This window comes from Labrus bergylta, chromosome 14 (genome assembly GCF_963930695.1).
Source record: "Labrus bergylta chromosome 14, fLabBer1.1, whole genome shotgun sequence".
Taxonomy (NCBI): Eukaryota; Metazoa; Chordata; class Actinopteri; order Labriformes; family Labridae; genus Labrus; species Labrus bergylta.
Window position 1 is genome coordinate 7,469,514 of NC_089208.1, and position 15,104 is coordinate 7,484,617.

The 15,104-nt window shown below is 38.1% G+C and overlaps 1 protein-coding gene, 1 long non-coding RNA gene and 4 other non-coding genes across 6 annotated transcripts; 1 reads left to right on the forward strand and 5 right to left on the reverse strand.

The window, feature by feature from the left end:
• Positions 1-477: 477 nt before the first annotated feature.
• Positions 478-559, reverse strand: trnas-gcu (transfer RNA serine (anticodon GCU)). Its single transcript has one exon. It is a non-coding gene; the product is annotated as a tRNA-Ser (tRNA).
• A 943-nt stretch (positions 560-1,502) lies between these two features.
• trnas-gcu (transfer RNA serine (anticodon GCU)) lies at positions 1,503-1,584 on the reverse strand. The gene has a single exon. It is a non-coding gene; the product is annotated as a tRNA-Ser (tRNA).
• Positions 1,585-2,083: 499 nt separating this feature from the next.
• Positions 2,084-2,165, reverse strand: trnas-gcu (transfer RNA serine (anticodon GCU)). The gene has a single exon. It is a non-coding gene; the product is annotated as a tRNA-Ser (tRNA).
• An 816-nt stretch (positions 2,166-2,981) lies between these two features.
• On the reverse strand, positions 2,982-3,063 carry trnas-gcu (transfer RNA serine (anticodon GCU)). The gene has a single exon. It is a non-coding gene; the product is annotated as a tRNA-Ser (tRNA).
• A 2,790-nt stretch (positions 3,064-5,853) lies between these two features.
• LOC136182459 (uncharacterized) lies at positions 5,854-12,079 on the reverse strand. The gene is made up of 3 exons (XR_010668714.1): positions 11,953-12,079; positions 11,191-11,325; positions 5,854-7,457 (listed from the first exon to the last, which is right to left on the reverse strand). It is a non-coding gene; the product is annotated as an uncharacterized lncRNA (long non-coding RNA).
• On the forward strand, positions 7,846-14,230 carry ripply3 (ripply transcriptional repressor 3). The gene is given in 5 exon segments (XM_020648904.3): positions 7,846-9,118; positions 9,941-10,019; positions 11,213-11,286; positions 12,344-12,494; positions 12,496-14,230. Coding segments are annotated over 5 exon segments (489 nt in total). The 5' UTR covers positions 7,846-8,978; the 3' UTR covers positions 12,541-14,230.
• Positions 14,231-15,104: the final 874 nt, after the last annotated feature.

A 15,104-nucleotide genomic window follows, 5' to 3' on the forward strand; every position in this document is an offset into this window, starting at 1 on the left:
GGGATCGATGCCCATATTCTCCACAAGGTTCACCTTTACATCTTGAATTTACATCATTCCCAGTGAAAACCTTGTTGTAACTTTACATTTTTTTCCATATCTAAGCAAAGAAACATTCCTACACAACGACGAGGATGGGATTCGAACCCACGCGTGCAGAGCACGATGGATTAGCAGTCCGTCCTTAACATCTCACGTTTGCATCATCCCCAGCGAAAATCTTGTCATAACTTAACATTTTGCTTTATCTAACCTGTGTTTCTGCTGTGCCAGTAAGCCATGTTGAAAGGGGAATTAGCTCAAATGGTAGAGTTCTTGCTTAGCATGTGAGAGTTAGTGGGATTGATACCCATATTCTCCACAACGTTCACATTTGCATCTTGAATTTACATCTTGAATTTACATCATTCCCAGTGAAAACCTTGTTGTAACTTTACATTTTTTTCCATATCTAAGCAAAGAAACATTCCTACACAACAACGAGGATGGAATTCGAACCCACGCGTGCAGAGCACAATGGATTAGCAGTCCATCGCCTTAACCACTCGGCCACCTCGTCACCAAAAACAGATATTAGGACAAGACGAAAGAGAGTGTTATCATAAGAAGCTGCTCATGCGGAATCTGACCCTCGTTGCTGCAGTGCCAGGAAGCCATGTTCACAGGGGAAATAGCACAAATGGTAGAGCCATGCAAGAGGTAGTGGGGTCGATTCCCACATTCTCCACAAGACTCTACTTTAGACCTTGAGCCAAGGTCATCCCTAGTCCAAATGTTGATAAGTAGGGTTAAAGATGTTGTCACTGAATAGGTTGTTTTGTAGATTTGCAAACAAAGCAGAACTCACCATCACCTTAACCACTCGGCCATCTAGTCACTGAAAAGCATCATTAGGAGAAGACGAAAGAGAGTGTTATCAAAAGAAGATGATCATATGGAGTCTAACCCGTGTTGCAGCTGTGCCAGGAGGCCATGTTCACAGGGGAATTCTCCACAAGGTTCACCTTTGCATCTTGAATTTACATCATTCCAAGGGAAAACCTTGTTGTAACTTTACATTTTTTTCCATATCTAAGCAAAAAAACATTTGCATCTTGAATTTACATCATTCCCAGTGAAAACCTTGTTGTAACTTTACATTTTTTTCCATATCTAAGCAAAGAAACATTCCTACACAACGACGAGGATGGGATTCGACCCACGCGTGCAGAGCACAATGGATTAGCAGTCCTTCCTTAACATCTCACGTTTGCATCATCCCCAGCGAAAATCTTGTCATAACTTAACATTTTGCTTTATCTAACCTGTGTTTCTGCAGTGCCAGTAAGCCATGTTGAAAGGGGAATTAGCTCAAATGGTAGAGTTCTTGCTTAGCATGTGAGAGGTAGTGGGATTGATACCCATATTCTCCACAACGTTCACATTTGCATCATTCCCAGTGAAAACCTTGTTGGAACTTTACATTTTTTTCCATATCTAAGCAAAGAAACATTCCTACACAACGACGAGGATGGGATTCGAACCCACGCGTGCAGAGCACAATGGATTAGCAGTCCATCGCCTTAACCACTCGGCCACCTCGTCACCAAAAACTGATATTAGGACAAGACGAAAGAGAGTGTTATCATAAGAAGCTGCTCATGCGGAATCTGACCCTCGTTGCTGCAGTGCCAGGAAGCCATGTTCACAGGGGAAATAGCACAAATGGTAGAGCCATGCAAGAGGTAGTGGGGTCGATTCCCACATTCTCCACAAGACTCTACTTTAGACCTTGAGCCAAGGTCATCCCTAGTCCAAATGTTGATAAGTAGGGTTAAAGATGTTGTCACTGAATAGGTTGTTTTGTAGACTTGCAAACAAAGCAGAACTCACCATATTAGGACAAGACGAAAGAGAGTGTTATCATAAGAAGCTGCTCATGCGGAATCTGACCCTCGTTGCTGCAGTGCCAGGAGGCCATGTTCACAGGGGAATTCTCCACAAGGTTCACCTTTGCATCTTGAATTTACATCATTCCCAGTGAAAACCTTGTTGTGACTTAACATTTTTTTCCATATCTAAGCAAAGAAACATTCCTACACAACAACGAGGATGGGATTCGAACACACGCGTGCAGAGCACGATGGATTAGCAGTCCATCGCCTTAACCACTCGGCCACCTCGTCACCAAAAACTGATATTAGGACAAGACGAAAGAGAGTGTTATCATAAGAAGCTGCTCATGCGGAATCTGACCCTCGTTGCTGCAGTGCCAGGAAGCCATGTTCAGAGGGGAAATAGCACAAATGGTAGAGCCATACAAGAGGTAGTGGGGTCGATGCTTACATTCTCCACAAGACTCTACTTTAGACCTTGAGCCAAGGTCATCCCAAGTCCAAATGTTGATAAGTAGGGTTAAAGATGTTGTCACTGAATAGGTTGTTTTGTAGTTTTGCAAACAAAGCAGAACTCACCATATTAGGACAAGACAAAAGAGAGTGTTATCATAAGAAGCTGCTCATGCGGAATCTGACCCTCGTTGCTGCAGTGCCAGGAAGCCATGTTCACAGGGGAAATAGCACAAATGGTAGAGCCGTGCAAGAGGTAGTGGGGTCAATGCCCACATTCTCCACAAGACTCTCCTTCAGACCTTGAGCCAAGGTCATCCCTAGTCCAAATGTTGATAAGTAGGGTTAAAGATGTTGTCACTGAATAGGCTGTTTTGTAGACTTGCAAACAAAGCAGAACTCACCATCACCTTAACCACTCGGCCATCTAGTCACTGAAAAGCATCATTAGGAGAAGACGAAAGAGAGTGTTATCAAAAGAAGATGATCATATGGAGTCTAACCCGCGTTGCAGCTGTGCCAGGAGGCCATGTTCACAGGGGAATTCTCCACAAGGTTCACCTTTGCATCTTGAATTTACATCATTCCTAGTGAAAACCTTGTTGTAACTTTACATTTTTTTCCATATCTAAGCAAAGAAACATTCCTACACAACGACGAGGATGGTATTCGAACCCACGCGTGCAGAGCACAATGGATTAGCAGTCCATCACCTTAACCACTCGGCCACCTCGTTACCAAAAACTGATATTAGGACAAGACGAAAGAGAGTGTTATCATAAGAAGCTGCTCATGCGGAATCTGACCCTCGTTGCTGCAGTGCCAGGAAGCCATGTTCACAGGGGAAATAGCACAAATGGTGGAGCCATGCAAGAGGTAGTGGGGTCAATGCCCATATTCTCCACAAGAGAATAGTAAATTGATAAAGAAAATCTTTAACCTCTTTTTTTGTAGTATAACAGAGCTAATGGAAAATAGTGAATAAAAACAGATGTTATTTTAATACTTACTGTTAAACACTAAATGCTTAAATTGAGATGAAGCTTGTGTTGATGCTAACGTGCATTTTTATCTTCAGAGGGGTGGTGTGACCTGTCTGTTGGTCAGGTTTTGGTAAAAGGCGGATTTTGGGCTCATCCAGAAGACCCTCCATCGACAAGAGCATCCACCATAGAACTGATAGCAGTTAACTGGATAGTGAGCCCAACCTTCGAGACCTCAAGTGGGATTAAGAAGATTGTTTCTAAGGAAGAACTTCCTTCGCTACTTCATACAGCACAGAAACACAGATTAATCAGAAACGCACACCTGGATTGAACCCCAACAAAAAAGACTGGGCTTAGACAATTCAAATGTTTGTTTTATTTCATGTGCACACTTTATTAATTTAGTTGTTAATTGCATTAGTAAATTGTATATTGTAATCTTGACCTGCAATATTTGTGTTCCTTACATACAAAGTTTGAAAATGTATTCCTGTGTGCTTCTCTTGACTGGTATTCAGAACTTGGGTTCCAGGTATCCTAGTCTTCTGATGTTTGTCCACCTTCAACACTTTATTTACAGTAAGATGGGTTAAAAACAACTATGCTTTTTCCTGGAATTTGATCAGATATGTTGGTAGCTATGACACACCAAATGTTTTCATAATGTTGTTTACAGTTAACGTTAAAGATAATACTTGTATTTGTAGAAGCATTTTTTTTTTCCAAAAACTGTTTGAGTGGAAGTTCAATAGACTTCCTTTTTGTTTCTGCGTTTACTTGAAAGTTGGACCCTGTTCCCACTGAGCTGTTATTAAGTGCATAATAAAGTATTTATTAACCTTTATAAGTAGTGTGCCCACTTTAGATCCAGTACCTGCAGAGAAGCTTTAATAACTCTTAATAAGTGCATAATAAAGTATTTATTAACCTTTATAAGGCATTAATATGAACCTAATAATGTCTTATCAATGTCAATAAATATCTTATGAACGTTGATAAGTTGTCTATAAACAAGTTTCTTCGTGTTAATTAATATCTTACAAGCCAATTATAAATGAATTTATAGTTTAATTAACATGACATAATAAATATGTTAATTATGCCTATATTAACACTTATATAGTCTTATTTGTGTTAATAAGAATCTAATAAGGTGTTATAAGTGACTTATAAGTGACTTATTACCTGTTATTAAAGAGCCCATATTATGCCCTTTTAGGGGTTCGTATATTTAATCTATGTACCTACTTTTGTACGTTTACAATCGCTAAAGTTTGAAAAAAGTGTCTGTACTGCTCCTCCTTGCTCCCTCTACGCTGAGTCTGTCAGCTACGCTCTGCTGTGCCCACACTGTTTGATCCCACGGGGCCAAGTCTGCTCTGATTGGTCTGCTGATCCGCTCTGTCGTTATTGGTCAGTTGCTCAGCACGCTTCTTGGAAATTTCAACATGAGCTGCTGGGTTTGCCACAACGAGCCAATGGGCTTAGATCAGTGATCTCACACTGACAGTGATGCCGCACTGACAAATTTTTATCGAGGGGGGCTAAAAAGAGCGTTACATGCAGCTAATGCTACAGCTAACAGGAGGACGTAGGAGAAGCTGTGTTTCCGCAGACTTTGAATTTTTGCACATAGATGTGCCTAAACATGCACAGGACACGTGGAAACACACTAAAGGGCATCTAAAACCAGAAAAGGCATAATATGGGACCTTTAATGCTTATTACAAGCACCTTAATATAAAGTGTTACCGATATCTACAATTCCTTTTTTACTAGTGGAAATGTTCATTGTAGATATCTGTAACTTAATTACAACTAGTCAGCTTGAGCCATTGACTTCTATTCAAATTGAATTAAACATATATGTAATTCAATTTTTACATTTTGTAATTCAAAGTCCACATATCCATAATGACATTTTGACATGTCGCAATTCTAATTCATGACATCTACAACTCAATTCTCATATCTACAATTGTTCAAAAATTACAGATATCATAAATTAATTCTATATATCTAAAATGCAATTCTTATAGTCAAAATTACATTATTGATATCTTGACCTGGTTACACGTAAGAATGTAATTACAGATAAGAATTGCATTTCAGATATCTGAAAATCATTGCTTGATAATATATATAGATATATATATTGATTGGGGACGATGCAGCTGAGCGCAGGAACCCTGCACAGTGAAAACACTGTAGGGTTTCTGCATTATATCTGATTGCCCTTTTATTTACATTTATATATATATATATATATATATATATATATATATAAAAGTACAAAGTAATCTAAATAAATGCTACTTAGCAAAAAGTCACTTTCCAACTGTTGAGGTTAATCGGATAAAAAAAAGCTGATTTTCAGTTTTCCTTTTCCCAATTCTAGAATAATCTAAAATATAGAAATGTAGATGAAAGGTGTGATTAGTTCTAATTCTTATCTATGCGTTAATGCCTTTTTATATATTATCCACAAACCATCAAGAGTCAGGGTAAATGTAAACATGATTTATTTGTGTTATTTACAACATGTTTGGGACAGCAATTTACACTGATCTCTATTCCCCTTTCTCAGCCCGTTATGTCAAGGCAGATGGCTCTGCAGAGGTAAGTCTGATTCTACTAAGTGTCTGCCTGTTAAAAGGAAGTTTTTTCCTTGTCACTTACTGTAAATACTGCAAAGAGTATATTCTAGACCTGGTGTGTAAATGTAATACCTATATCTACTCAAGATTAAGTATGTGTTACATATTATCTAATGTGTGTATGTAACCATTTTCTTTCTCTGCCTCTGATTCACTGATTCACAAAGGCAAATTCACCTCTACCAAATAAAAAGTATGTATGTCACAAGACAAAGGAGCAGCTGCTCACTGATTAGCTGCATTCCTCACCCTGGGGGGAAGAGCACAGGGGAGGAGCACCCGTCTGTGCTGTCAGCAAATGTGAAAACAGTGGGGGTACAAACACACAGATGAGGGAAGGTAAACAAGTGTGCCATTCCTTGTTCTTCCTTGGCTGTCCAGCATAGATAAGATGTAGAACATGGAGCTGCTGTGGTGTGGAGTGAAAGAGTGTTTATGACCTCTGACAGAAGGACTTTATATTCATTATAAATATTCCTGCCACACTCCAACTTAAGTTGATTCAGTTTGTCACATACAGTAATACTTTACCTGCTCATTATTGCCAAAGGCTTTCATCAGATCTTAATCATATTTCTACTTTTTTAAAGCTGATGTTTTTTTCTCACATTTGGCTTTGTCATTCTGATAGCAGATTAAGGATAGACCACAGCTCTGCTGATGATTTTAATCACAACAACAGAAACCAAACTAAATATCTTGAACCATTTGACTTGTCTTATGTAAAACAAATCTGAATGGGATTTCTGCTGCTGATCAGAATCACCTTTACTAATTACCATTCATGCTTTTCATATGTTTATGTTGGTGTAATTTCAATATAAAAAGCCTTATAGAATGAGAAAAAAGGGATACAATAATATAAAGCAGGATATAATGTAAAACCTTACACATGCTCATAATGATGGTAAAGTAATACAGAAAGGGTAATATTACTTCTATAGATTATGGATCAGATAAAGTTCACTTCCATGGTAGACTGAAGGAGACTTATTTTTACTTCTTGCTTTTCTTAAAATAACACTCCCATTTGTGCCTTTTGTACCAGTTTGCTGTTCTCTATCTCTCAGCAGGGTGGAGGGTTCTTTGCTTATCCCAAAAGAAAGGGCTATTAAGGCCCATTAGGGACCATTAAACCAGACATATGGTGAGGTTTTTCACACCTGCATTAATAGGATACACACACCACCAGTGCTTAAAGTGTGTCTTCTTAACAGATCTTAGCTTGCGTTCTAAAACTATTGCAAGAATATAGTGACAAGTAACAATCCCAATGATATGCTTTTTTTTTTTTTTTTTTGCTTTAAAGCCACACTAAAACCTTTTCTTTAATAGGAAACAAAGGTGGAAAATGAATTGTGTTTGCTGGCATTGTAAAGGGCCCTCCACTCTGCGGGCCTTCTCACATTGAACATTTTGGAGAAGAGTCACTTGTCCAAACAGTAGAGAACTGCAGGAAGGCGGGAACTCTCAAACCAACAGGTTGTCTATACAAACAAGGAGAAGAAACAAATCAACAAGAGATAATTAGACTGAGACCAATGACATCTAGCCTTTCAAAGCAAAAGCAATGTTTGACTAAAGTCACTTTTTTTTAACAAGAGGTGGAAAATAAGGTCTGAAATTAAAATGTTGTGATATAATGTGATTTTTTTAAACTATATTCTCATTATTCAAATTAATTCTGCTTTCTATTGAATTGTTAATGGAAGTTGACATGAGTATGACTCAATACAAGTGGGGAGGGACATCACATGCAGTTGCACTTGAATACAGAATCACAATGGTTAGTGGAATGTAGGCCTATCGTTTCAGTGAAAAAATTGTTAAGCATGTAAAAATCTAAAAACAAATACTAACTGGTTGATAGTGAAATTAGATTTGATTGTGTTTTAAAATTACAACTAATAAATTATTAACTCCTTTCGTCCTTTTGAAAAATGTATTTTTTTTTCCATTTTCCATTCTATTACAAAGGGCTGTAAAAATGGGACAATGCCCTTCTATTAGTCATTTTGTAGAAAAAAAATGACAGATCACAGAGATGAAAAGGCTTGGGCAGATAACAAAATACATGCTATCTTTAAAGAAAGCAGTCTTTAAAAAAATAAACAAAACAAATAATTATTTATCATAAAAATGGAAGTTAGCTTGCTTAAACTACACTACAACAAGCTGGCATAGCTGTGTGTCTGCTAGCTAGCTACTCAGACAATATTAATAAAACAACCAATACTCTTACGAGCTACAAGATATTTTTCTTGTTCTCCTGACATGAATCAGCCTACATAATATTTTCAATTTATATTCATTAATAATGAATAAATAAACACCAACATTTATGTAACCTACATTTAAGATGTTGAATGTAAAAATGTTTTAATTATGTAGCCTATCAATAGAATCATTTTTATTAGCAATGTGATTTACCAGAATATAAGGTAGGCCTACCAGAATAGAGTTTAGGCATTGGAATTATTGAATATGTTGTTAAAGAAGAAAAACTTCAGAAAATGTCAGATATACTCACACTATGTGTTTGCATTTTTAGCCCTAAAAGTCAACATGCATTACTGAGTCACTGTGTTTAATTGTGTTTAACTAAGCTTACATGCTTTTCTTTGCGGGGTCAATAGAGTGGGGCTGTCTTTAGCTGCTTTAGTAATCTGCTTTCTTAGAAGTAGCCTATTGAAACAATTAAAACCCTCACGGTGTCATTTTTCCATACGCACGCACACACACACACACACACACACACACACACACACACACACACACACACACACACACACACACACACACACACACACACACACACACACACACACACACACACACACTAGTGGGGCTTTATAAACTCCTGACACACACAGTCAGCTGTCACTGCGCCACAGCTCGCCTCTCATCAATGCTCTTTCTACAGTCCGGTTTTGCATAGAAGTCATAGAAGTGTAGCGCTATAGCTGGCGAGTATATCCGATAAAAAATATAAGCTTTTTTTTTTTTTTATGTCGATAGAGGTGGATTTTCTCTGGAAAAAAGTGATAAGGATGAGCTCTGAATGCCTGCTATTTCAGAGCCCGTCCTTGGTTGCTGTAACATGGTCACACCCGGTAACAGTGAGCAGCAGCTCGGACACAAACAACAGGTAGGTACCTCCGGCCGGCGGTAAGCATGGAAATCTGATTGGGTTAATTCTGTTCAATTTAATGAATGACATGTGCACTGCTGTTACAAAATTCAAAATCGAGTCACGTCTGAATCCCAGTTTACCGGTTGAGCCCATGTTTTGTAATAGTGTGCTTCCTAGGTGTTTGGACTTCTCGCAGTGATATCTGGTTTGATAACGCACAGCTAAGCAAAAGATCACAGTGGGAGCAGATACCGGGAACTAACTCTAGCGAGCCTAAGCAGCCCAAGTAGTTGTAAGGTTAAAGTAGCAGATACATCGTCGCAGACTACAGTTCATGTTTGAGAGGGAATTGGGATGTTTATTGTCCAGAGGTGCATCTTTGTAGTTCATTGTTTAGTGTTGAGAAGGATAGCCTACTCGAATTTTGGGAATTACTTACAGATTCTTTGGGTCGATGTTCTTTGATGGGGACACAACTTCTCCCAAGTCTTTAAAGCCACTGTACTGGCTGCATGCTTAAGCAGTCCTCTCAGACAATTCCAACATGTTTTGCACATATGAGTCACTTAGACCCCAAGTTATGTAATAAATGGAACCAGGTGTCAAAACACTGATTCTATTTGAAGTAAAGTTGCAGTAAAATGCACTTGTGACTGAAATCTAGACAAAAGCTATAGCAATTAATGTTGTTGCAATATAGTATCAATTGTATTACACATTCTGACCCCAACAGGATTATTTCTAGTAATTTCGCCATTAAAAAAAGCAAGTAAAAGAGGCTGCAAATCAACAGTTTTTCTATTAATCAGTCTTTACTTGCATCTTCCCTCCCTGCAGACAGAGCTCACTGTGGAGGCCGTGGTTATCCAGCAGCAGGGACCAATCAGAGCGAAGCCCTCAGAGCAGGCTCTCCTGTGTGAGTAGCAACTCTATCTGTCCGACACCAAATATTGGAACTGAAACAGGAGTCAATCCATCAATCTCATTGCTGCTATTCTTCACTTTAGACAGTTATTGATGAGTCTTTACTATAATGATAGTAGTAATGATGTTCTCTGTGGGCTAAAAAGATCCTTAGCTGATGTTGAGTTTTTTTTTATAGAAACTTCTGGATTCATAAGGTTATGTTAATAAAGCCAAAGGAGGAAGTGTTGCAGTTACAGTAGCACATGCTGTAAACAGTGTGTGTATACATCACATCACAGAGTTTACATACATTCAGTTAGTGACCCCCTCCATTCCCCCTCCTCTCATTTGTACCTGTTTATTTGATTCAGAGAAAATTAAGAGCTTAAATATTAGCAGATCAGTAATATGGTAAAAGAACAATGACGACGCAACAGCTAAAGATGACTGATTATTTTTAATGCTAGGACATAAATCCTGCAAAGTCTGATTAACACAGCTGCTTTTACATCAAAATATTTCAAATAAGTTTTGGTCCATAGATATTCAACACAGATTAAATGAAATCATATTGGCTTCTATTTGGCCAAATACTGAAGTTATTTCCACGTATTTGTCATGGAGTGAAGGTATCTGACCTAATAACCTTTCTATACTACTGAAATTATATTACAATTTAGAGTTTTTATGTGTGTGGTTGTAGCATTATATTTCAATTAAATTAAATTAGAAAATGTAAAAAAATGGATCATTGAAAGATGGAGAAACTTCTGGATCCCAACACTGACTGAAAAGTTTATTGAGTTTCACATCCATCACTGATGTAACCGGTCTTATGGTTTTTTTTCATGCTCTGCTTCGTGTCTGCTAATGTCAGGCTTTTAAATCATGATGAGGCCTATATAAAAGTCAGGAAACCCAATTTCTGCCCAAATTTCAGATTTCTGCATGGTCAGGAGGAGAAGTGCAGCAAAGGTTTGTTTATATGAAGACAAGTGGTTTAATGACTGTTTCCACAGCTTGTGCCCCATGTGATACTACATGAAATATAGGAAAGAATAAAAGCTTGTTCTTTTTCATGGTTTAAAAATGTTCAGAATCATGCAGGTGTGAGAGCAGGAACTCTTCAGTTTAAGAACATGTGTGAACATTTTATAGTGTTTACGTTAACATGTACTCACTCCTTTGTCTGTGTTTACTCAGCCATACTCCAGATCATCGGTGCCAGGCTGCTGCTCATCAGATGGGAAACATCAAGCCTTCCAGCACCCTGTCAGGTCAGGTTTTCACTCTCATCAATGGGCACTGCCTTCTATCTGCAGAGGAATCAAACCTCAGAATGCAGTTTAGCTCAAAACATCTTGTTATTGTACATCCATACCAGTGGTGTGCGATAGGACGATCTTAGGTCGTGAAGGATTATAATTTGTTGACAATCTGCCAAAGCATAGAGATCATAGAATCGGGCTAATGTGTTTATTCTATCATGCTGCAATTTAGGCTCCTACATAGACACGTCTCCCCCCCTCTATTGCTCCGCAGCGGAGCAGGATTCATCCATCGCTGAAAATGAAAAAGAAACTTAAGAGTTATTCCGTAAAATGAACTATATAACTGTTTGAGATTTTTCCAAACCGACAGGGTGCAAGAAAATGTATTTGCAAAGTTTGCACTGTTAAGGTTTTGTGCATTTAATAACATTATACAGGAAAATAAATAAGTGGTTGAATTTGGTATTAACTTGCAAAATGTTCTTTAAGATGTATGAAAAAAAATTGTGATCGTGATACTGACGTAAAAACATTGTGTTATAATATTTTTTCCATATCGTCCACCACTAATCCATGCCCAAGTTCACTAAATGGTGGACTGAGAACAAGAAAAACACATGAAATTTACATTGAAAAGCAAGTTGCTGTCTTTGTATCCATTAACTTACTTACATCATTGTAAGTAAGCTGTGGCTTAGTTGGTAGAGTCGTTGTTCCTCAACAGGACGGTTGGTGGTTCAATCCCCAGGCCAGCTCCTGCAGCAGCATGTCTGACGTGTCCTTGGGCAAGACACCTGCTGATTCGTAGGTGACATATTAAAGCGTATGAATGGGATTAGTTACTTCTAATGATACTACATAGCAACTACTACCATCAGTGTGTGACATGTGGTGTAAAAGCACGTTGAGTAGAAAAAGTGCTACACATTTACCACTTGCTGTTATTGAGAAGTGAATCAGTGTCCACCTGCCTTGTTTTATTTGAATAACCCTGCTCTATACTCTTAAACACAAAAGGAATAAATGTCTTTCATACTTAACACTCATCTCTCCTCTCAAACAGGCTGTTGTGGCCCAGATCAAAGTCATTTGATTATCTGTACAGCGACGGAGAGGCCCTACTGAGGAACTTCCCCATTCAGGCAACAATCAGCTTTTATGAGGAGACTGAAAGCGAAGATGAAGATGAGGACTGGAAGGAGGATAGTGACATTTGAGGAGGGCCTCAAACAGCAGTCTCATTTCATGTCCTGCAACTGATGTAAAAGTGACAGAGAGACAAACCACCAAAAGAAGGCACTGGAGGAGGGCAACTCAGTCTGCAGCCTTCACAGGTGTGACCAAAAAGGGCTCTAAAACATGGATATGATCATACTACTACATTTTGCTATGTGAATGCCTGGCTTCTTCATCAGTCCTGCATTACAGCTCCTAAAAAGCTGACTTTTACAAAAGCTGCTGATCTAGTTTCTGATTGAAAACTCAGGGTTTTTTTGTACGGAAATAATAAAACTTTTATAAGCAGTGGAGATAACATAACATTGGCTCTGTCCCAATATAATGGTTGCATCCTTCTTCTTTGGTGTGTGCAGTTGAAGGCCGATTACGCCACAACAGCACATTAAAGGTGATGTTGCAATATGTCCTCTTTTCCTGGCCAATCCTCCTTCTAGGCCCATATTATCCCAATATTCATTGTGTGCCATTTTCTTTAAATCTATAGTTAGAACCAAAGTTTGATTTGGCATACAGTACGCAATTACAGGCTAAGCATGAGTTGATAAAAGAACCGAAACAATAAAATATAAGTATGAAAATACAATTAATAATAAAATGGCAAGCAAAAAAAGAGTCTCATCAGGATTCAAAATATGTATAGCTTTGTAAATCACCAAGGCTTGTTTTGTTTTTCCTGAAGGTTGCTCCTTCATGGCGGTTAACAACCTTGTGCTGGTCTACATAAATCTACAAGTATGGATGATTTGTTTGGACATAATAATCAAGGTATTGTCAGCTGGCTTTCAGTGCAGTGTTTGAGATTGCAAGGAAATAGGGGATGGTGCTTCGTAAAGTGTCAATGGGAAAAGTGGAATCCTCCGTAGACCAGACTGTCCCATTTAAGTTTGGCCTCAGGGGTCTACACAGGGTACGAGGGCTGGGTCCTTCCAAACATGCTGCCTCCAAAATGAGACACACCTTATCGCTTTCTGATTGGGTCATATCAATAGCTTATCATGTATAATGCCTATCACATGACCCTTTTCCTGAAACAAGTAGAATTAAACTAAACACAAATTACTGATTTCAGACTCTGCTCTTGTTGTCAATGCTAGCTGCTTGTCCTGTTGAAGTTCATATATAATGGCACTGCCTACAGCATGAGGGAGATATTGTTGGGGTGATTTATGACACATAAATCATGCCTGAAATCACAAACTGTTATTATTATTATTTTTTATTCCAGGCATGTGAATGTAGACAGATTGTTTAAAAATGAAAAAGTAGCAGTGTAGCTGCACCCTGAAAGCTCTACAGGATTATGTCACTCAAAGTAATGTGGAGTATTACTCAGACTTCTTCTGTTCATTTTCTGTGGACTTTAATTTGTGCTGTATTGCACATGCCTGTTGTGCACTTATACAGAGTATCTGCTGCACACTGATGTTCTGTCAGTGTCTGGTGAGAGAATAAAAGCCAAGCACCATGCTCTCCCATATTGGGACACTTGTTAATGTTTACAGAGAATTGAATTTGTACAGAGAATTGAATTTGTGCTTTTTTTTTAACTTGTCATTTTTTCTGACATCGGTCTAATTTTCCCACTGAGCTGTAAGAAATGAAATAAGCTATTTGGGACTATTTCAAATACACAAATGTCCTATTTTTTCACAATCATGGATGTGTTGTTATTATGTTCGCCTTTTCTTGTAATTATACATTTCATGTTTAATTAAAGACTTCTGATGTAATTAAGAGTTGAAGTTTTCTCTCTGCCCTTGAAGAGGACAGGATAAAAAGAAAGATTAACAAACGCCCAGAGTCTGACACAAAAAGAGCCGGTAGCCAAATGAGAATCCAAATGAAATAAACTTAATAGTAAGTAAAAAAAAAAATTGTGATCGTGATACTGACGTAAAAACATTGTGTTATAATATTTTTTCCATATCGTCCACCACTAATCCATGCCCAAGTTCACTAAATGGTGGACTGAGAACAAGAAAAACACATGAAATTTACATTGAAAAGCAAGTTGCTGTCTTTGTATCCATTAACTTACTTACATCATTGTAAGTAAGCTGTGGCTTAGTTGGTAGAGTCCTTTTGGTTGGTGGTTCAATCCCCAGGCTAGCTCCTGCAGCAGCATGTCTGACGTGTCCTTGGGCAAGACACCTGCTGATTCGTAGGTGACATATTAAAGCGTATGAATGGGATTAGTTACTTTTAATGATACTACATAGCAACTACTACCATCAGTGTGTGACATGTGGTGTAAAAGCACGTTGAGTAGGAAAAGTGCTACACATTTACCACATGCTGTTATTGAGAAGTGAATCAGTGTCCACCTGCCTTGTTTTATTTGAATAACCCTGCTCTATACTCTTAAACACAAAAGGAATAAATGTCTTTCATACTTAAAGAAAAATAAAATAAAAATACTTAAGTAAAATAAATAACCAGAAATAGACAACATCTATAGATTAATAGTAGTGTTTTTTTTCCGTAGCCTAATTGTTTTCTTAATATGTGAAAATATAGTATTAGACACACACACACATACAAGCACACACACACATCTCTCCTCGGTCCTCTGCTGTCGTGAAGTG